Genomic DNA, 24486 nt, shown 5'->3' on the forward strand with positions numbered 1-24486 from the left:
GGGACTTATAACGATCATCTGCTCCAACTCCCTGACCACTTCAGGGCTGAAGAAAACCTAAAAGTCATTAAGAGCATGGACTAAATGCCTCTGAAACACTGACAGGCTTGGGACATCAACCACCTCTCTAGGAAGCCTGTTCCAGCATTTGACCACCATTCTTTACCATTTCTCGGTAAAGAAACGCTTCATAAAGTCCAGTCTGAATCTGCCCTGATGAAACTCTGAGCCACTCCCAGGTGTCCTGTCACTGGATCTCAGGGAGAAGAGCTCAGCACCTCTCTCTCCACCTCCCTCCTCAGGAAGCTGTTAAGAGCAATGAGTTTGCCCCTCAGCCTCCTCCTCACCACATTAGACAAACCCATAGTCTTCAGCCACTCCTCAGAGGACATGCCTTTCAGCCCTTCTCCCAGCTTTTCTGCCCTCCCCTGGACACATTCAAGGACCTCCACACCTTTCTTCAATGGTTTGGCCCAGAACTGCATGCAGTTCTTGGGATGAGACCTCTCCAGCACTGAGTACAGCAGGACAATCCCCTCTTCTGATGAGCTGGCTATGCTGAGTTTGATGCCCCCAGGATGGGTTTGCACCCATGGCTGCCAAGGCACACTGCTGGCTCATGATGCTGACCTGCTCTTGACCTGCACCCCCAGATCTCTTTCCGCAGGGCTGCTCTCCAGACACTCCTCTCCCCATTTATACTTAAGCGCAGATACTGGGAGACGTTTAAAGCAATTTATACTAATCTACAAATCACTTTTTATGCAACCTGCTGCAACTAAACTAGGATGGCTTTGACTGGTAGTTCTGTCTCAGGAAGCAAACCCAGAAATGTAGTGAGTGACCACCCTTATCATCACTTTTCAAATAAAGGGATGCTTACGCAGTGCTCTTAATTAACATGGGTTTCACACGACCAAAATCACAAAGCTAGACAGAAAGAAGACAGAATCTTGGTTTTTAATCTCTAAGAGCTTTTCTAGCTTTTATGTCTTGCAAGAGGCTTACATAATGTGATTCTGTAATAAACAGGATCACCCAGTCTCTCCTCCATTCAAGTTACTTACAAGAAGAACATAGAAAGTTTTTCCCAAACCTTATTTAACTAATAATAACTGAAAATAATGAGAAAGAACCTTATATAATCATATATATATACACATATCTACTTACAGATTTCAAGTTAACATAACACCATATCTAAACTTCTGAGTTAGTTCAACAAAATAACACAGTATAAAACACAAATAGCATAGTATAAAAATAGCAAAAAAATTAAGTGCAATCTTTTGAACTGCTGTCAAGATTTCTGAGCTAGTAAGTACCACAAGTAAACTCTCCCAGACCTACCAAGGAGGGCTTGTCTGTGAGCATCGAGGAGCGCGCATCCAGGGGGTGCATGTTCAATGTGCCCAAGCTGGTCCCACACTCCACAAGAAGCCATCAAGACCTCTTGGCTCTGCATTCCTCAGAGTTTCCTGTTGTAAACAGGAAATAACCCTACCCTTTGCAAGCACTGGTATTGTCTATGTCTTGAAACAGTTATAATATGGTATTTCTCCAAAATCAAACTGGCCTCATGACTGTGAGTAAAGCAGACCAGTTCAACCACTGTTACATGTTTTGTCTTAACAATATGAGAGTTTCAGTCAAAAATAAACTAAAAAAACCCAAAAAAACAAAAAACAACACCCTACTAGGAGTTTCCCTGATCTCAGCAACAACTAAAAGCAACACATGCCATCAGGAAATGTAGTGTAAGGCATCTCAGAATGAATACGCCAGCCACCTAATAAAAGTATTTTCTGGCCACTCAGCTATTAAAGAGAATAGTAGGACAATAATATTACTTAATGAAAGCTTTTTTAACAGCTTCCTTATATATCATAGATACAGCTTATGCAACTTCAGTATATGCCACAGAAATCACATCAATTCCGAAGTACTAAAGCACAAGATTTGCAGGTACAGGAAAACATTCTCCCAGTAGATGCCCAGTTGCATAATGTGGTGGGTTGACCCTGGCTGGAGGCCAGATGCCCACCAAAGTTGCTCTCCTTAGCTGGACAGGGGCAAAAATATATTGAGAGGCTGTGGTGGTTCAGCCCCAACCAGTGGCTCAGCACCACATACCACTCGCTCACTCCTGGAGGAGAAAGAGACAGAGCCGGTGCAGGTTGGGATAAGGACAGTTTACTGACAAAAGCACCGTGAATGTAGAACAGCAATGGCCAATTACACTCACACCCGGGTGTAATGCAGAGTACCTTACTGACTCAACAATTATAGAGTGTTGTATGACACAAGGACCAACCTGACACCCCAGCCACACTCAGACTGCTCTGGAGGCACTCAGTGAGTGCCCCTTTTATGGGGGAGTGATGTCAGGTGGTGTGGAAAACAGTCTGGGCTAATTCAGCTCACCTGGGCTGGCTGCTCGGTGAGGCTGACTCCAGCCTGGCCAGAACCAGGACATTATCCACCCCTTTTTCCAAACCATCTACATCATGTCCAGATCTTGTATCATCAGAGTATTTGGGAGGTTCATAATATCATTTACCTATTATGTAGAACATCTGCCATGGACTGATTTTTTAATTGACCAACAATTCAGCAGCTATCCTCACCTAGAATTAAATCCCTCTGGGATACACTGGATTTCCCCATCATTTTGCACCACTCACCATGTGCACCCAGGTGCAAAAGCAATTCCACACATGGGTTTGTCTTTGCCTGACGCAGGAACAACTCAGACTGTCTTCCCCAACAGGTTTTTCATGAGTACTACAGGGACTTTATCCCCCTCCAGGGTCTGTGGAAATTTTGATTGGGCAGGTCCAGCTCAATTGGTAGATCCTCTGGAATTAACTAGCCATATAGCTTTGGCTAAAAGCATGCATAAAAGCCAGCTTTTTCAGGGTTCCACCACCCATTGCTTTTAGCATAGTTTTTAACAGTCCATTGTACCTTTCAATTTTCCCAGAGGCTGGCGCATGGTAGGGTATATAATATACCCATTTGATGCAATGTTCTTTGGCCCAGCTGTCTATGAGATTATTCCAGAAATGAGTTCCACTGTCCAACTTGATTCTTTCTGGAGTGCCATGTCACCAGAGAACTTGCTTCTCAAGGCCCAGGATGGTGTTCTGGGCAGCAGCATGGTGCACAGGATAAGTTCTAGCCAGCTGGTGGTTGCACATACCGCTTGCCTTGGCGTGTCTGCGGGACAGTGAATCGATCTACCAGGCCTCTTCATATTTGTATTTCAGCCATCATCCTCCATACCAAAGAGGCTTTAAGCTCTTGGCTTGCTTGATTGAGGCACATGTTTCACATTTATGGATGACCTATGAGATAGCATCTACCCACCCCTTGATCACAAGTCCGTCTATATGTGGTATCTCTTCCTTGATGGCCTGAGGTGTCATGGGCCCAACAAGCTTCAAATAATTCACCTTTATGTTGCCAATTAAGGTCTATTTGAGTCACTTCAATCTTAGCAGCCTGACTGACCTGCTGTTTGCTATGATACTCTTCAGTGGCTTGACTCTTAGCTATGTGGGCATCTACACAACACTTTTACAGTTAGGTCCTCTAACTGGGCAGAGATGTCTTGCCACAATGGAGCAGCCCAGATGGGTTTGCCTCTGCTGCCAGTTGCTTTGTTTCCACTGTTGCAACCACCCCCACAGAGCATTGGCCACCATACAGGGGTTAGTATAGAGGTACAATTTTGGCCACTTTACTTGCGTGGTAATGTTTAAAGCCAGCTGTATGGCCTATATCTCTGCAAACTGGCTGGATTCTCCTTCCCCTTCGGCAGCTTCTACAAGTTGTTGTGTGGGAGTCCATACTGCAGCCTTCCACCTCCAGTGTTTCCGTCGGTGAACAGGGTACATCATATTAGTGATGTTTCTGGCCATTCACTATACAGAGAGGCCTCTTCAGCATGCGTCACCTCCTCTTCTGGTTATAACAGAGGATGCTGAGAAGGTGGAGATACTGAACGCCTTCTTTGCTTCAGTCTTCCCTTCAAAGACTCCCCCTTGGGACTCCCAGACCCCAGAAGAAAGACAGAGAGTTTGGGAAATGAACAGCTTTCCTCTGGCTGAGGTGGGGGCAGTCCAGAAGCATCTCAAAGGGATCGATGCACACAAATTCATGGGCCCGGATACTGAGGGAGCTGGCAGAGGTGATTGCTGAGGCGCTCTCTATCATCTTCAACAGGTTTTGGCAAACAGGAGAAGTGCCTGAGGACTGGAGGATAGCCAATACCACTCCAGTTTTTAAAAAGGGCAAGAAAGAGGATCCAAGTAACTACAGGCTAGCCAGTCTCACTTCTGTCCCTGGAATGGTGATGGAACAGCTTGTTCTGGATGCCATCTCCAAGCAACTGGAAGAAAAGAAGGTCATGAGGAATAGTCAGCATGTATTCACCAAGGGGAGATCGTGCTCAACCAATCTCATAGTCTTCCATGATGTCATCACCAGCTGGGTGGATGGAGGGAGAGCAGTGGATGTCATCTACCTTGACTTCAGCAAGGCTTTCAATACTGTCTCCCATGACATCCTGATAGCAAAGCTGAGAGAGCATGGGATAGATGAGTGGACAATGAGGTGGGTTGAGAATTGGCTGTTGGACTGAGCCCAGAGGGTGGTGCTGAGTGGAGCAGAATCTGACTGGAGGCCTGTTGCTAGCGGTGTTCCCCAGGGCTCGGTCTTGGGTCCAGTCCTGTTTAATATCTTCATTGACGACCTTGATGAGGGAATAGCATCCACCCTCAGCAAGTACCCGATGATACAAAGCTGGGAGGAGTGGCTGACAGGCAGGAACACTGCGCTGCCATCCAGAGAGACCTGGACAGGCTGGAGAGCTGGGCAGGGAGAAACCAGATGAGATTCAACAAAAGCAAGTGTAGAGTCTTGCACCTGGGAAGGAACAACCGTTTGTATCAGTACAGGCTGAGGGATGATCTGCTGGAGAAGAGCTCTGCAGAGAAGGACCTGGGGGTCCTGGTTGATGACTGGTTGGCCATGAGCCAGCAGTGTGTCCTGGTGGCTAAAAGAGCCAATGGGATCCTGGGGTGCATCTGGAGGAGTGTGGCCAGCAGGTCTAAGGAGGTGATCCTCCCCTCTACTCTGCCCTGGTCGGGCCTCCCCACCTGGAGTATTGTGTCCAGTTCTGGGCTCCCTGGGATAAAAAAGACAGGGATCTCCTGGAAAGAGTCCAGAGAAGGGCTACAAAGATGATTAAGGGCCTGGAGCATCTCCCCTATGAGGAAAGTCTGAGTGAGCTAGGACTGTTCAGCCTGGAGAAAAGAAGGTTAAGAGGGGATCTTATTAATGTTTATAAATATCTCAAGTGTGGGACACGGGGAAATGGCCAGCCTCTTTTCTATGGACAGGACAAGGGGCAATGACTTCCAAGCAGCAAGTTCCACACCAATATGCAGAAGAACGTTTTCACAGTGAGGGCGACAGAGCACTGGAATAGGCTGCCCAGGGAGGTGGTGGAGTCTCCACCTCTGGAGATATTCAAGACCTATTTGGATGCCTATCTGTGCAATCTGCCCTAAGGAACCAGCTTTGGCAGGGGGGTTGGACCCAATGATCTATTGAGGTCCCTTCCAACCCCTAAGATTCTGTGATTCCAAAATCTTTACCTTCTGGCCAGTCTGGCCTTCCAGAATTCCTGGACGATTGGGGTTCCCTAATCAAGCCCGCTGTGTAATCAGTGCAACCCCTTTGCTCCACGTAGCATCAGTAGCATGGTGTGTGGAAGGGGCCTTTCCTTTGAACATCCAGCCCAGCACCAGCAGTCGGGGTGCCAGGAGGAGCTGGGCTTCAGTTGGAATCACTTCTGAAGTGGCTGGAACCCCTTCATATGATGCAAGTATTTCCTTTTCTGTTGGAGTGTACAAGACCTCGTTCCTCTGTAGCCCCGACTACAAAATGCCAGCAGTCACCCTCGAGTCTCCCCTGGTGTTTCTGCCAGACACCCCAGGTAGGACCATTCTCCCCAGCTGCAGTGTAGAGCACATTCTTTACATCTGGCCCTGTCCAGATGGGCCCAAAGGCTACTGCATAGACTGTCTCCTGTTTGATCTGTTCAAAGGCTGGTTGCTGCTCAGGGCCCCACTGGAAATCGTTCTTCTTCTGGGTTACAGGGCAGAGAGGGCTGACAGTGAGACTGTAGTTGGGGATACGCATTCGCCAGAAACCCACAGTGCCTTATGAGTCGAGGTAAGGACTGGGAGACATCATTTAGCAGTTAATGTCATGGGCAAAACAGACTCAATGTGGAATAAAATAAATCTAATTTATTGCCCAATGAAAACAGAGTAGAACAATGACCCTTCCCTTCTTCTGTGACTAAGCTTTATTCACAACTTATCTCCCTTCTTCCTCCCTGAGCAGCAGAGGGGAGACAAGGAGTAGCGGTTGCAGTCAGTTCATCATGAGTTGTATCTGACGCTCCTTCCTCCTCAGGGGGAGGACCCCTCATGCTCTTCTGCTCCAGCATGGCATCCCTCTCACAGGAGTCAGTCCTCCACAAACTTCTCCAACATGAGTCCTTCCCACCAGGCTTCAGTTCTTCAAGAACTGCCCCAACGTAGCTTCCATAGGGTACAGATCTTCAGGAACAAACTACTCCAGCATGGTCCCCCATGGGGTCACAAGTCCTGCTAGCAAACCTGCTCCAGCATGGGCTCCTCTCTCCGCAGGCTGCAGGTCCTTCCAGGAGCTTCCTCAACTGCAGACTTCCCACAGGGTCACAGACTCATTCCTGTCTCCATTTGCTCCAGTGTGGGGTCCTCCATGGGCTGCAGATGGGACAGACTACTTCATCATGTTCTTCTGTGGGTGTTTCAGGGGAATCTCTCCTCCAGCACCTGGAGCACCTCCTCACCCCCACTTTTTCACTAGCCTTGGTGTCTGCACAGTTTCTTACGTCTTCTCACTTCTTTCTCTGGTGGCAAAAAGCAGCTGATTGTGGTCTTCTTCTCCTGAATGTGATTCTCAAGAGGCGCTATGACCATCACTCATGGGCTCAGCCTTGGTCAGTGGTTGGTCCATCCTGGAGCTGGCTGGTATTCATTCTGTCAGGACTAAAGGAAGCTTCTACCACCTTCTCGCAGAAGACACCCCTGCTGCACACTCCACGACTACCAAAACCTTGCCATATAAACCCAAAACAAATGTGCTAGTGTACTGTTAATATCTCTAGCCTCCTCTAAATCACTTTGTCAGAGAATGCAATCTGACCTGGGAAAGTCTGGAACAGTTAGGGGTTTTTTTTTGGCTGAGGTAAAAGTATAAAATGAAATTAGGAAATTAAATACTTTAAATCAATATATTTTTTCATTGCTTCAGATCCATCCTGTTACATAAGAATGTTGCAACACAGTTTCTACGTTCAGATAGTAATTAACCAGTAAAAAGAACAATAAACAACTCTAATGGATGTATTTACATGGAAACTGTACATTTTGCTACAGATTATATTGTATTAAAATCCAGTATGAACCTCCCAAAGCTACATTGTTCTATTCCCCCTTGCAATATTAACTGCTACAATAGCAACTATTTCACATTTAAACATCTAACACCAAAATCAACTACAAATTAGATAATATTTTTAAGAATTCATAGTGGGTTTTTTTAGTAAGGAAAAGAGCAATTTATTGTTTATGATTTCAGATACTCATCATTTCCTTATTTAAGCTTTAAATATATATATAAATATATATATCTCCCAATAATATATATATGTATCTCCCAATAAGTACTATTAAATTGAAAAAAACTGTGGATGAAAACATCAGAAACCACCACAGATACACTATGAATAAAGATGCAGAATTCTGCAGAAACAAAAAGACTTGTGGAAATAGCAAACTTAAGCAGAAGCAATTCCTGATCTGCAGTTTCTATTTTGTGTACTTTACACATTATTTAAGAAACATTTCTAGAAGCTTTGTGACTTCTTCTTTAGCCAAACAATGTCCTCACACTTGGCATAAATTTTATGTTGACGTGTTTTCCTGAAGCAGCAATGTCAACATGCCACACTATTTACCTTGTTACTTAGCATCACTGATGTCAGCACAGCATCACAGGCTCAGAGTTGTACACAATCTGTTAGTGCTATTTTGGAGCACTGTTTTAAGTTTGATACTGAGAAAAAAGGGGCACACATCCACAAGATGTGGGGGCTGTCCATTTCATTATGGTAAAAGCAATCTAGCAAGTTTTATCTTGTATTTTTTTCCAGTGATCCCTTCATCCCTTATGGCCTCAACATCCCCTAGTTCCACAAAAGATCATGCTGTGCATTCCTCGTACATAGTAATTCTCTCTTTGACAAAGCTTTCCAATCTAGAGGAAACTACTGGAATCAATCTGTCCATTGTCTCAGTTGCTGAAGTTGCCCCATTAAAGAGGCACTGAAGTTGCTGACTTGATCCCTTCTCAGATTGCTTTCTCACCATACATTAAACCAACATGTGAATTAAGGACTCAGAGGAAAATAAAAATAAAAAAAACCAAAACAAATGAAAAAACCCTAAAAGCTATCAACCAGCTAAGTAACACCAGAGTGAGAGACACCTGCGGTCACCAAGCCCAACACAACAAACCTTCTAACTAACCAGTACCACTGCTGAGTGCTTAACCCTTATTACTCTTTTCACAGGTCTCAGTGTTCTCATCCAAAAATGAAAACAGCTGGAACCCTGCATTAGCGTATCCAAGATGTTGATTCAAAGTGACTGTCATGCTAGCTGGTGCTAAGTATGACATCATCACATGCAAGCCCAGGGGCAAAGACAAAGCAGTGCATCTGAAGGAACAGTTGTCCCCATTCAGTTCCATAAAGGCAGGGGCCTGGCACTGTGATGGAGACTTGGTTTGCCAGAGCCTGTTGCAAACAGCATTTTACAGAAATAGACCTGGACTGGTTCTTTTAACACATCTCGTGCAAGAAATAATGTTCAAATATTATTTTTTTTGCTTAACAAAATGTTTTTCATCTTGCTTCCAAAACTTGGTTATGCCTCACACTTATCTGGTTGGCATTGTTACTTCCCTCATTTTCCATCATTCTTTAAATTCTGAACCAGTCTATACCTTAACAGAAATGGTATTTCCTAACAGCACATAATTTGAATAAGCACTAGTTAGTGAACTAATGCCTGCAATAATGAAGCATTAAAATTTTCTTCCTTAGTTGTTTAGTTCACAAACCCATCTGACAATTCAGAAACACTACTGAATATGTGATGGGTTAAAAAAAAAACCTCAGCTGACACACAACTGTAGTAGTTCACCAACACAAATATCTGTGAACACCACAGCCTGGGGAGCAACAAGGAAGAACCTATTAAGGTGACAGCACCCTATTATATTTTCCATATAATGTGCTGTGCATTCCTATGTTAAAGTAGTGACTTAGGAATAAACCAAGTAACTAAATTAAAGTTAGATGCATAAAGAATGTAGGGAACTGGATAAAATTAGCAACTCAGTATGGATTTACATTTTTCAGTGGTGTCAACATCAAAGAAAGAAAAAAAAGGTGAAGCTAAACAGAGCTAAGCAGAACTTCTCTTATGCCATGTCGTTCTATCATTATAGAATCATAGAATGGTCTGGGTTGGAAGGGACCCCAAGGATCATAGAGCTCCAACCCCCCTGCCACAAGCAGGGCCACCAACCTCAGCCCTGGAGCTACAAGGTTGCCCAGGGCCCCATCCAACCTGGCCTTGAACACCTCCAGGGATGGGGCATCCACCACCTCTCTGGGCAGCCTGTTCCAGCACCTCACCACTCTCTCTGTTAAAAACTTCTCCCTAATATCTAATCTAAACCTTCCTTCCTTTAGCTTTAATCCATTCCCCCTTATCCTGCCATTGTCTACCTTTTTAAAAAAGTTGATTTCCCTCCTGTGTATAAGCTCCCTTCAGGTACTGGAAGGCTGCAATGGGCTCCCCCCAGCAGCCTTCTCTTCTCTAGGCTGAACAAGCCCAGCTCCCTCAGCCTCTCTTCGTAGGGCAGGTGCTCCAGCCCTCTAACCATCTTCATGGCCTCCTCTGAACCCTCTCCAACAGTTACGCATCTTTCTTTTGCTACCACTCCACAGTTTAGATAAATTTGGAAAGAACCAGTCTTTCAGCACTGATAGCTGCTATATTGCTCTTTGAATTACTGTACCACCAGAATCAAAGAAAATAACTCCTTTTAGGCAGTGACACAAATATCTGAAGAAAGATCTTGGAATCGTAGTTACATACTGCCATTCAATTAAATTTCTCTACAGAAAGAAAAAATATCTTAGAAATCTACATAAGAACAATTATTGATAAGCTATTTCAACACATCATAAAACAAAGGCTTTCCTTTATCTAATAATGACCACAATTCAACAGGAATAAAAATTCATACAGTCAGGATACATCCTCAAAAATCTTTAAAATATCTCAGTGTGTAAATGATTTTTTCCTCTTTTGCTTGAAGTTATCAAAGGCCAGATCCATGAAGCCAACTGTCAAGAACTGATGCTGATGCCACTGCAGCAACCATAGTCAGGGACAGGAGGCTGAAATTAGCATGTAGATGGGACAGTTGCAACAGACTTACCACTGATACCAGTTCATTTGAGAAAATTTTACATTTCAAATACATCCACTGAAGGAAAGATAGAAGAACTTCAAAGAATCACCATCTATGCTAAAAGGACAACCCTTTAATTCTAAAAAGACTACCACCAAGTACACGATGCCTGTCTTTTATATTTTAATCAAGTTTCTCAAAATAAAAACATTACCCTGTATCACTGTAAGAATCTTAGCACGTTTGAAAAAGGCATGAACAAACGGACAAAATGAACACAAGTCAGTCATACCTTTAGCCACAGCTTCTTTATACTTTTCTTTGGCAGAATTTACTTCTTTTATTAGTTGCCTATAGCTAGATTTTAGTTTCTCTAGTTCTGTCTTTGTGACCTGTAAGAAAACAGAAATATAAAAAGTATTAAAAATACTTATCCTCAACATATTAAAAAACCCTGATAGCAATAGTGAAAGAGAATTAACATGATTTATTTTCAAAAAAAAAAAAGGAAGTTACCACTTTCCATTGACATGAGATAATAGGATATTACATGGTGTAAGAAAATCAAAATCAATTGTAACAGAGATTCCCCATTCACAGCATTATAATGAAAAATATGCTTAGGCAATCCAGATTATCATAAACGTGATTCCATTTCAATGTCAAGGGGAAAAAAGCAACAAAAAGATGCTTAATAAATCATACTAGATGAAAAAGTTCTATGCATAGGAAGAAATTCCTTTAACATTAAAAAAAGAAAAAAATATTTTTAAATATTACAGTTCCTATAAACGTCTTAGAAACAGCAGCTGTGTACAAATCAATCTGTTCCAAGACATAAATCCCTATAAAGAAAAACAAACAAAAAAACAAACTACAGTGCCACACAGCACTGACGAATCCTTCTGCTGTAGAAGCAACTCTGCTGAACACGGTATTTTTGGTTAAAAAAACTCCAGCTGTCTCTTCTATCCCCAACTTCCATTCACTGTGTGACAAAAGTAGCACACCATTCAGAAATAATCATAAATCATGAACCTGCAATAACAAGTTATTAGCAAAAGCTAATAACAAACCAGCCACTGCAAGACCTAAAAGGTGGCATATACAGTGAAGTAAAAACTCTTACAAAAAGGAAAATACACACACAATGGGAAATCATGGAAGAGGAACGTAGTTTAATGGAAGTGCTTCCCTTGCTCAATGTGCAGAAAAGAAAGCCCATTCTACAGAAAAAAAAAAGTTCCTCTTGCATCTGGCATGATGCTGAAGATCATTGTTCTTCCTTTTTCATGAGGCAAGGCCCAGATACCACTACTTTCACCCTCAAGAAAAAAACATCTGGAAACTTAATGGAATTCCTCAGAGAGCCAACAAGGCTATTTCTGGGCCAACTGCTCAAAGATTTAATGTAATGGCAGGAACTTTTTTCCACAACAATCCCATAATTTCATCTTCTATTTTTACACACTGTAAATTACACTCACAACTGTTGTTATTATAGAATAATAAAGGGAAAAAAAAACCCACTTTATGACAAACTTGTATTACAAAGACACCATGACAAATGGAGATAAAGATGAAATTAGGAAGTAATGAACACAAAACATAAATATCAAAGAAAATAAAAGGTGGGCCACTAGTATTAAGAAACTTTTCTAAAAATTGAAATTATATTTTAATGATTCTTAGACTGTGTTCTTACAACAGACCAAAACAAAACCAAGAGCACCTCTGTCCCCAAAGGCCGCTTAAGGAACTAAGAATTATCTTGAACCCAGTTCTTACATTAAATAAATCTTGCTTATCTAACTACCACAGTATTCTACTTTTTTCCTCTCAAATTTCATGAGGAAAAAAAATTCCAGTACCTTACTGGGAATTGGAATAAATCTGTAAGATATGCGCACTACTACATTTCTGTAAAAGACATGGTATTTCACTGTCCTTAAGAATTTTATCAAAATGATTCCTCATCGTAGAATAAGAAACAATGATACATATGCATTTCACCTAAAGGAAAACACTTGTTTTTCTTTTTGCCTCCCAGAATATCCTAGAGATATGAACTGCAGAGACATTGATCTTCACATGGTTTGGATAATGTCTTGGAAAATAATAACTATTTTGCTTCTGTGTGTAACTAAAGCAGAAATAATACCACAGAACATGAGAAGTATTTTGTATTTCTGGGAACCGTTCTGTAAGTGCTCCAGGGACACAAAACCTTTGAACAAACAATGGCAGCTAACAATGAAAGAACATATCATATCTAACCAGAATGCTATTCAAATGCTTCTTAGGAAAATCAGGAAGGGAAAAACAAAACACAACAAAAAATCCAAAACAAAACAAAACAATGCTAGCTTATTCATCAGAATGCAAAACACTTGCATGGCCATGCAGCCCTTAATTAATTAAAATCAGTATGGTTTGTAATTAATCATTTGGGCAATGCTCAATATGCACCATATGTTTCTGGAAAAGCTGTATTTTAAAAAACACTTTTTAATAATGATTTTATTAGAGTTAACTTACTTACAGGGAAAAAACTCCACACTCTGCACAGTCTATTTTAAAAATACATCTTCATTCGCAGCAGTCTTGTTTCATCTAGCCTTTATTTCTTACATGTCTTTATTTCTTTTTCCATTTCTGTACATATTTAACTTCTGTTATTTCTAACATATGCTACCAGTTTTGACTCTTCTTCCACCCTGACTATTTTCAGATCCATGTTTGTGAGTGACTACTTGGTTTGGAAACTTTGTCAGAAAAGAGAGCCTGCTGACCAAAGAATGTACTTTCTACCCATAGTCAGTACCTGCAGAAAACACCAAAATCCTTGCACTTTAAGAAAGTACTCCTATGAGAGTATACATATTTAAAATAATATATATTTAGTAACCATTTAAAGTTCTTCCTATAACCAGCCCAAGAATATTGTACTCATCAGCTCATGACATTTGTGCCACACTGCTCAGATGTTACATTTTAAATCGCGCTACTCCAAATCTCAGATTCTCTGCTGGAAGGAAGATGAATCAGTGCTCTCAGTAGACTTTTCAGGCTATCAATCTGATTTCTGACATGTGCAGTTAAACTTCCCTGAGAGCACCTGAATGAAACTGTGATTTCCTTCAGCTTTACTGACTAGATACAGTACTCTCAACATAAGCAGGTCAACTGACTTGTAACAGAAAAGGCCCTGAAGAGTTCCATTTGCAGCCTGAATGTTTGGTTTACATTTGATTTATATTTTAGAATAGGGACTAGAATCCTGTCCCAAACCAGTCTGGACTGCCAAGAGCATCATTAACAAAAGCCTTCGGTGCCCTGGTCCTGGTGATGCTTAGAGTGGAATGAGAACAGGAACAGAGATGGAATAGAGAGAAGTGTCACACAGAATCATCCTCTCCAGGAACAAGACCTATTCCAGTGCTATCTGTCCATAGAAATTCATATAGAAGAAAGTTTTCTACCTCCGCCTTGTCAGCAAGAAAGGGAGAGAAAACTGAAATTCAAACTAGTCTTTTATATACATTACAAATCACTCCTTTTACTACAGCACTAACAAAAACAGAGGAAACAAAAAATCCACTCCCCAATACATCACTTTTTTATACAAAAACTATAATAAATTATTTGTAAAGCACAGTTAAATAAAATACCTTGTACATCTCTGCTTCAATTTGTTGATGAACACCTACATAACTCTTCTTAACTTGCTGCTTATCTTTGATCATCATTGTAAGCCTATGCAAAGGCCCAGAGTTAAGATCCTCTGCATGTGTCTTCATTATTTTGCTCAGCTGTTCTGTTTGCTGCACCACAAGCAACCAAGACTATAGAAAAAAAGAACAGAAAAGCACTTACTTATTCTGAGCTACAAATAACCAAACAATGAACATCAACTTCAGGAAAAGACACATCACTGTTTAAAACAATTCAGTAAAAAGACAGAATTTTAAACTTACCCAAATGCACTTGAGATCTTCTAAAATAAAGTTCTTCCTGCTACAGCAAAAGAACACCTCAAACTCACTCATAAAATCATAAAAACACACCAGAGACAGAAATACAGCATTGTATGGACACGTTCAGCACTGTCCTAGTACTTGTCAACATGGTTGAAAGCTTTACAGCCATTTTTGGAATACATCCCCCACACCCTAGACAAGCATGTTCCCATGTCCTTTGTTCCGCTTCCCTTACCCTGTTCAAGCTGACTTCTACATCCTTGCCTAACTACCTCACAGTGATATGCATTTGAGTGGTTATTGTTTAAAAAGCTGTTTCATGTAACTGACAGCATCACAGTCAGTCCTCCAGTATCAAAGCATAAATAATACTCACAGGTTAAGAGACACAAGCAGTTACTCGTCTGTCATAATAACCTAACATGTTCCTGTACCCTCTCTTTAACAACATCCCTGGCCACTCTGTCAGTCAGTTTTCAGGACAGCTGTGCTGCATGTGGCTTTGAATTTTGACTAAGAACCATAAGGTGAAAAGAGAGATTTCAATGCACCACGCATGCAAACACAAAATTAAAGTTCAGTTCAAATAAAAGCATTTTTTACCCTAAAGATCCTTGTCACACTTTGTTGATGTAAACAGTATTAGATTCCTTAAAGATAACAACTACCTGACACCAAAGGCTATGCTCTAAAATTTCAGAATGGCTGTATGCCATATATGCCATGTATGCCATGTCAGGTTTTTAAGGCAGCTAGCATTTATCTTACTGAAAATCCACCTCAGAACATCAATATTCAGAAAAATACTTTTTTTTAATAGCTTTGGGGTTTCATTACATCTCGTATGCAAACACAGATACATAATTCCACCTCTATATGACAATGCAAACTAGATTCTAGGGAATGAAACAAAAGACAGTTAACTCCTGTATGTATTAAACCACCTTCAGCGTTTCCTCTAGCACTTAAACACCCTGCAGACGGGCAAAGAGCTACCTCAGATTGCTTAAAGTGTGGCGTTGTAAAAGGTCACAGCCTAAAGCTTCCCGGCAAGGGCTGAAAACTCTTTCACCTCTCCATTACAGAACACTTCCCAGATTACACCAGAAGCCATACTGCAAAGCAGCATAGGATGAAAACATCATTAAACATCTGCCTGAGAGGAGTGGGTCTTGTGGTTACAGAAGAGTTCGTGAGAATGCTCTCAGAGGTGAAAATGTAGTCACAGTTCCCTGTTTTCTTTAAAGCTGATTTACTACTGATGAGACAAGTACTGTTTCAATCAACCCTGAAAATCACAGTGAAAGCGTTTTTCCACAGGACAAGTGCTCTAAAGAAATACTTAAGCTTACAACTCACCAAATGAACCTAAGTCAGAAACACAGCAAAAACTTCTCTTTCCATTTAAAAAAAAACAATTTGCACATTTTCCTGTTCTTTACAACCCTCTTTCCATAATGAGAAACCATTGATTAAACTGGATTTTTGTGTTTATATGATTATATTTTATTATTTTAAAATACAAAAAGCTAAAGTGAAAAGCTGTACTTGAGAAAAGGTTTCAAAAATTGAGATTTACGTGGGACAGAAAAACAGCTGGGTGGGGACAGGAGAAAAGGCGAAGCATTTCCTTTCACAGAAAATAACCACAATCCATCAAAAGCAATAGCATACAATATTGTTTGGTTTAACAGTATTTTTTAGACATATATGCACACAAAGGAGCTGTTGGAGAGCACTTTAAAATACTGCTTTTTCTAGCATTAGTGGTTACTACTATTAGGCCTTCTGCATAAAAAAAAAATCATAGAACAGATTTGTCTAAACACCATTTCTCTTGAAGTGCTCAGTCTTGATGTACACTTATAAAAAAGAAAATGAAAGATAAGACAGCTCGGTATTCAGCTTTGATGCCAGGACACCAAAAATTTAACACACATATATTTTAAATCTTAGGAGACGTAAGATACTAGATTTATGTCCCATAATATATGTGTCATATTTTGATTCTGCAAAATGTCACGAAGAGAGGAGAAGTATCATGACATAGTAAATTACAATGAGATCATAAAGTAATCAATATTCAGACAGTTTAACTGCCAAAACCTGTAAGACAGTGTGTCATTAAACAACTTCAAAATCCAAGGTGACAGTGAAACTTCAAGGCAAGCCCCTACAAAAGATCTGTCAGTAGCACATGAATATTTTGGTGTTACATAAAGTAGAGATCATGGATGGGGCTTGAGAGAAAAAGAGCTCCTCCTTAAGAGAAAAGGAAAAAAAAAAGCAAAAAATCACTTAATAATGTTAAATATTCTGATACCAGTGCTCCTGAAAGAACGACTTTATTGCTTGTGTTCAAAACAAGATTTCAAAATGTGACATTTGTGCCCCTCTTCAACTCAAAAAGAGTATGTCTTCAGTCTTTAGCTTTCTAAAATTTATTTGCTCACGGAAAGTGCCCACATCACTGGCATGAACCATCTTAGACTGAGCTAGCTACATGAGGATTAAGGGTTGTTTGTACTTCATAATGTTAAATATTCTGATACCAGTGCTCCTTTACTGTTCCATCCCTAATCAGCTCCATTCCATCACCTAGAAGAACTGGAAGACCATTTATCTAGCAATCCTAGTCTGGCAGGAATAGCAAGAATTATTAGTTGTATCACAAATAACTCTATACAAAACTTTGAGATCGAACAGTAGAACACTTGAAGAGATACCTGACTGCTGCCAATTTCAGGCTAATGACAATGCTTTAATGTTTATTTACCAAAATCATCACAACTTAAACAGCAACATCGATAATGAATCATGTAGACAAAGCATAACTAGCTGAAAACACAGAGACTCATTTTTTAAAAAAAAAGTACGATGTGTGTCACTTTACAAGACAATTATCGTGGAGGGGGGGAAGCAACAACAGAATTTGCTACAGATAAACACTGAGCTGCACTTCTGGGCTACAGCAGCACTGCTTGCAAGTCACACACACACCCCTGCCACTTTAATCCAGACTGCTGCACAAAGAGCAGTCACGTTCCTGATGCTATGCCACAGCTAGTATTCACACAGCCACCCCATAAGCCCACTACATAAAACCGGCTTTGTCTAAAATTTAACTTGACCCAAAAAGGGTGTTTTCCTGCAGAGAGGAGATCAGGATTCATGCCAGAGTGAAGGGACTGTAGAACCACTGCTACAGCAGAAGAGCCAGGAATTGAAGAAGCCATTAAAACAAAACAGCTTTCTCTAGTCAAGAAAGGAATCCAAGTCAGGAGAGAAGGCTACAAACAGGTGAAATAACAGGAGTTTGCTTCAGCAGTACCTCTACAGGACTTCCTCTAAATCTGGAAATTCATGATCCAGGAGAAGGACAGCCTTATCTTTATAAAAAGCCACCACAGTTATTTTCAATTAGATACAAAGTAACTTCACAATTATGAGAAACATCCTGAATCAATGTTTTGCTTTTACAACACACACACTGCCGCATGAGCAACAGCTGGAATGCCAGGCTTTGCCTCTGTTTCCTGGCATTTTTCTATTTCTGTCACAAATTCTATATAACATAAACAATAGTTCCTATTTAACTGTCTAAAAAGAAAAACTTACTATAGCATACTCTGTTTTCAAAACACCAAACAAAATAGCTGGCTCAACCCAGGAATTTCAGAATTCAGGACTGATTCTCATTCAGATGTTATTTTCAAAGCAAGATTGGAGTTTAACTTCTGAGTATTGCATAGAGAAACTAAAAAAAAAAAAAACATTTTAAATGCTTTGGCAACACTAACTCTCAAGAAATTGAATGAACAGGAATCCAACAGAAACAAACAGAAATAAATCGAGCATCGTTAGTTACAAAGATATCCCAAATTCAAAATACTTCAGTCTTACCTTGGACACGTTGCTGATATAATCCAATTGACAGGTGCTCTCTTTATCTACTTGATTACAAAGATTCTGTAAAGTGGAGGCATACTCCTTATCACTTTTCACTCGCATTACCATAAATTTCTTCACTGTTTCCAGCAGTCGTAGTTCCCAGTCTTGAAGCTTTAATAAAGCATCATGAGAATACTTCAGGTCACCTCCAAACCCCATTTTTTAAGGCACTATATACCAGACAGGGGAAAATGCAGGCTCTTCACCACATCTGAAAGCAGAGTACAATTCATATGACATATTCAAAGAACTTCCAGTATGACAAAAAGCAAGTATTAATGTCTAATCCCTAAAATAATTTAACTGTAAGATTAACCACACACTTATATCTCCTGAAAAAAAACCGAAAGGTTAGAGGACTGTTTCAAACACAAATCTATGACTGGAAGAGATCTCAGGCCCGGAACTGTCCTCCAGTTCCCACCTACAAAATGTACCACCCTAACTTAAAGTGGAGTTATGGGGTAACACATAAAAGCACCTGAGACAGCTACTAAAGACCAATACACAGACAATCAAGCAAGCATAGCTGGCTTTCTCCAGGCAAGAACTGCCAACTACACTGTTCCACTCCAGCTGACCCGAAACTGTTGTTTCTGGTGTTCACTGTCCTAACAGCACAGAAAAATCCAAATAAAACATCAGCTCTCGGGTACTGCATCTGTGGGAAATGGAAAGTTTGAAGCTGGTTTGCTCCTAAATACTGTGTTTGCAGGACATTAAACTTGCAGATTCAACCTCCCAAAAATCAAAAAATATCCCACACTAGGTCTGCCATGCAACCACCCGTTCCCTTGGACACACGTTAGGGCAGGGCCCCTAAATTCACATGATCTTCCCCTAAGACAGATAGATCTTACTGTACCAAATGCGTATCATTTGATGAACAGGTAAGAAATGCTGCCATATGAAAGTAATCCAGTAACACAAGTGCAGGTCAAAGACTCTTGTCAGAGATAGCTTTAAGTACTTGCATCTGATAAACATGCAGCCACGTCGTGGAAGACTTAAACCCACACAGACAAGTAATTTCCACAGGCTTGCATAGGTTTTGTAATGCGTGCTGAAGGCTCTTTCCTGTGTATAGACCAAAACCCTGTTTGTACACCAATCAGCTTCAAACTAGGTAAGATAAACTTACATAAACTGCAACTACTGCTCTGGACTGCAGTGCACTCCAGTCAAGTTTTGGCTCTCTTGAACACAGAAGTACCAACTTCTCCATAAGCTTTAACTAGTCGTGTTTTACAAACATTAACAGATTTATCTTCCTAACAGCCCATGGGGCAAACCAGGACTAACAGTAAATAATTAACACTGTCTGTATTAAAAGACGGGTGACATCATTATTAGTTGTATAATGATAGTACCTTCACACTTAAAATTCAAGAACAGTCTTGCAAAACCAGTAATAATTTAGTAAGATGAGCAAAAGGAAAAAATCTTAAAGTGCATACTTACAAACATGACTGGAGTTGCACTTGTGATTTTTCGACACCCTTTAGAACTATATCCACTTTTGTGACCAAGCTCATTCTACTTGTAGCACATGACCTAAATATCCTAATACATTAGCTAGGAGAAAAGATAGCATCTTTATTTTCCTACACTCCAGATTCAGAAGAAATAGAAACAATCTCAGGATGAAGTCCGGCCTTGTGCTATGAATAAAGTACTGGCTTGCTTGCTTTTACCTGTCTTTTACTGAGAGGCAGGAAAGCAGAAGAGGTACGAAATATTCTCTTAGCACATATTTCAGTCTGCTTCTACTGACTTGTTGTAGAACTGTAAGATTACCAAAACAGTCAGTAAAACAGAATATACAACTCACTCCAGCCTGCTAAGCTTCCCTTCTCTAAGTTGTAGCTAGATTTTTTCAAATTACACTATTAGATGCATAGACAAAAATTGTACACCTACTGGACTATCGTCTTTGTTTTAAATTATTACATTCACTGTGACAGAAGCAACACAGCAAAAAAATTTTGCACAAGTGGTAACATTCTGATTCAGTAAGAGCAACAAGCATAGTCTCAGATGATTCCCGAGTGAGCAAGCCAGCCTCCATACACCCTCCTTGTAAATGAAGAAAATGTTCAATTAAGACATTTACAAAACTCAAATGCTCCAACATTGTGAAGGCAAAGAAGTGGTGAAGGTGTATCCAAGACCTAATCACATAACTGCTGGCAAGTTAAAACCCAAGATTTTTTAAGCCACTTTTTTCAAGACTTTAACACAATTGAAAACTGATCACACAGCCGCTTACTTGAAGCCAAAACCAGAAGAAATACCAAAACATAAATAGATGTGTTCTATGCAATCTCTCTCTCAAACACTTTTCAAAAACCACAAGCACATTCAAAAACGCCAAAGTTCAAAGGGACAATATCTGGCACCGATACAGACAGGACGGGTATCTTTCCAATTGCGGTAAGTAACCTCCCTGCTTAGTACACACAGATGCCCTATAGGGTCAGACCAATAGAATAGAATATTTCAGTTGGAGGAGACCTACAATGGCTGCCTGGGCACAATGACCCATTTAGATCACAGCGGGTATCTCCCACCATGGCACCAGGAGATGCAGTTTAAGGACAGCAAACAAGTTGGGCTGCTATTTGTAGCATGATCCTCCTTGAACCGCCCTGTGTTCACAGCTACTGGATTATGGAAGAAATACTATTAGTCCCATTTTTCGGCTTTACCACACAACATTACAATGTTCATACTGGGCATGTAACAACAGAGATCCCCACCCAGATTTTGCAACCATAGCCTACTGCCAAAATTAAGTACTGCAACAAAATCTGAACCCAGAAAAGATTTAATGTGTGGAACCAGTAGGAGGTATGGGGAGTTCGAGACATAAACACATTTTTTACTCCAGTGATGAAAAGATGAAAGTATAGTGTGAAAGCTATTCAGGGGGAGGAAAAAAAAAAAAAAAGAAAGAAAATATTTCTGAAAAAACCCCACAGGAGAATATTCTATCTTTAAAAAAAAAAAAACCACCACCGAGAAATGGCATCATGTTTTATAGTAGCTAGATGTAGAATCGATGACAATGAACATATGATATGCTAAATTCATACAGGAAAAATCCCCTTCAGGAATTGCTTAAACTTATGTGAAGAGATATTTCCTATTCTGGCAGACACCCATGAGGTTTATCTCTTTTTCCACACATGAACAATGCTTGCATAATCTGACATGTCACTGAAGTCTCAAACTGAATTCTAGCACGTTTTGCAACTGTAATAAAATCTCAGTGGCATCAAATAGGACAGATGAGTTTATTGTTTTATTTTGAAAGGTGTTATATATATATATACACACACTATACTGGATATCCAAATTAGCTAAACAGTATTTGGTATGCTTTAACAGTCAAAATATGTCCAAGAAAAGTGTATTTTTTGAGGAAGACTCTTTTTAGAGTCAGTCTCAAAATTTCAAACTAATCAGTGACAGGAAGTAAACACTCAATGTACGTTTACCAGTATACTGTAAACGAGCAAACACACCTTGAAGAGTTCCAAATTTAGGCATAGTTACTGAAGACAGTTTATGACTTCCCTCAACCACCACCACCACCACAGCAGTGCAGCAAGCAAAGCAATGTTAAAATCTGACAGCATGACAGAAAGGAACTTCAACGACAGTCACGTAAGTCTTCAATACTCTTAACACTCCCCTCAGCAAATAGAGCCAATAATCCAGCATTAGTAGTCCTCCTGGATTCCAGGAACAACTATGAAGAAAGTAGTTTTTATAGCTAACCTACGTTTAATTTAAAAATCGCAATGTGTCCCTGACACATGAAAGTGACCATACCATGAAAGAACAAAAGTTCTGTGTGTGTGACAGTGACTGAAATCAAATGAGCAGTGAAGAGCAGCGCAGATATATAGCAATACTCTCCCGGGGTGCTCTCCTAACCTTATAACAACAGGTGCTTTCTGTTACACGTTACCATGAAATATATCCAAGACTGTGACTGCCAATCTTAAAATAAAGAAGGATCGACATGGATCTTCTGGAACTTGTGGTTTCATAGTATAAGTGACAGGGTGGGCAACGGATGGCCCACAGATCGGAAGCACACCAGGCCCCCAGTTACATTTGATACAGAGGAGCACAGCACACATCTGGCCCCTCCGGAAGGAAGAATATGGAACGGCCACATACCCAGAGAGCTTCACTCTCGATCTGCAGTTAACTCCCTTGCTGCTACATCTGCACGGGCTCAAAATCCCTTAGCATGGCTTCTATTCTGTGGACCCTTTTTAGAAGCATTAATACTGCAAAATCAGAAAAGGACAAGGACTTGGATTCCGGAGACAAACCCTTAAAAGGCTTCTCTATTGACCTAAAAGCAATTTTATAACAGCTGATCAATTTGTTAGACAGTCCACCTTGATTTCTGAACATGAGGCTTATACAGTAGTTATATTCCATTAAAACTGTATGTAAACAAATCGTTCTCAGCCCTCCATCCACACCTTACATAAAAATCAGGCTGTTAAACAACTGACATTTCTGTTAGTGTAGAATCTCCTCCTGGAATGTACAAGACCATGAAACATAAACCACATGCTTTACCTACCATTTGTTTACACTAACCACTTATTCAGAATATTATCTATAAATGCATTTTATGCAAAATTCATGGGACATGAACTAGCTGAATTAATGCTTCTATAGAGCTACTGCCATCAGTAAACACCCAAGCCGTAACTTAAAGCTAGCCTAGATCACTTCAAAAGTGGTGTGAAATACCACTCAAGACAAAATAGGCAGTTTATTTTCAGGAAGGCTTTTCTGCAAAACATACCTCACATACCTTAAAAAAGTTTTCCTCAAGAAATGATCCTTAGTACACGTTTCTTTATGTCAGCAGCTACTACTGATTTTCACTTTCTGAAATACGCTTCTTTTCTGGGAACACTGTGAAAGACAAAGAGATCAAACTTTTTTGTTTGTTTTTAATTACTTCAGCATTTTAAAATACATTGCAAAACTTAAACTTAATTAAATTGCTTTGCATTTTGAGATTATCATCAGTGGACGTAATTTTTAAAAAGAGACAGAATTCAGGAAAACCAAAGGAGCAGACTTCTCAAATGACTGCAAGCCATAGTACATTGTCACTTCATACACAAACTTTTGAGTGACAGACTAATATTCTCTCTACACATGTAACAAAATTGGAATTTCTTATGACACAGTATTGTAGTCAGAAAAATAGATAATTTCATTTATTTTTGATCCCCTTGATAAAACAAAATGGAAGCCCATTAAAAAGTAAGATGATAGAATGGAGGACCAGAATTAGTTATATGAAAGACAAACTTAGTGGCAGCATTTTCACTAAACTCTAAGAAAACAAGCAGCAACATAAGAAAGGGACCAGACAAGTCACAGAAATTTCTCACATGGCCTAATTACTTCAGTATCTAGAATACCAAGGGGTCTGAAAGTTAAGACAACTGCAGCACTAAAAATTCAAGCTATACCTCTGCACTGCAATCTAGGTGAAGCAAACTTCAGCAGAAGGCTGGGTCACTGAGGCTTTATATTAAGATAAAAATGTATAAAATTTAAAAAAAAAAAAGAAGAAACAGGCTTTGCACACAGATTGCAAGTGCAAGGCACACTGTGTAAGCTACACCTGGAGCAACGTTAAGTGTCTACTCACAATCTCATACCCAAATATCTCATCCAAATTACATCTTTAGATGAGACGTTCAGTATGGGTTTAGCAATGCCCTTGTATGAGAAGACATATTAAGCAAAACTGAAAGGCAGAGACAGTGTGTAAGAGTAAAGAAAAGAGAACTGTTGTGCAGTTTTAAAACAAAGCAGTAATTATGGCCACATTTATAAAATCTGACGAAGGGATAGTTTTAGTTCATATCCAAGGAGACATTATTTAGTATTC

General features: G+C 40.2%; 1 protein-coding gene across 1 annotated transcript in view; it reads right to left on the reverse strand.

The window, feature by feature from the left end:
* Positions 1–24486, reverse strand: part of FER (FER tyrosine kinase) — a 172860-nt gene that overhangs the window by 136636 nt on the left and 11738 nt on the right. The window contains exons 2-4 of the mRNA XM_084278847.1: positions 18495–18753; positions 14283–14456; positions 10904–11003 (exon numbers count right to left, since the gene is read on the reverse strand). Coding sequence (XP_084134973.1) covers positions 10904–11003; positions 14283–14456; positions 18495–18701 — 481 coding nt within the window. The 5' untranslated portion in view covers positions 18702–18753. The remainder of the gene's footprint in view (positions 1–10903; positions 11004–14282; positions 14457–18494; positions 18754–24486) is intronic.

Source organism: Gallinula chloropus, assembly GCF_964237585.1.
Source record: "Gallinula chloropus genome assembly, chromosome: Z".
Lineage (NCBI taxonomy): Eukaryota > Metazoa > Chordata > Aves > Gruiformes > Rallidae > Gallinula > Gallinula chloropus.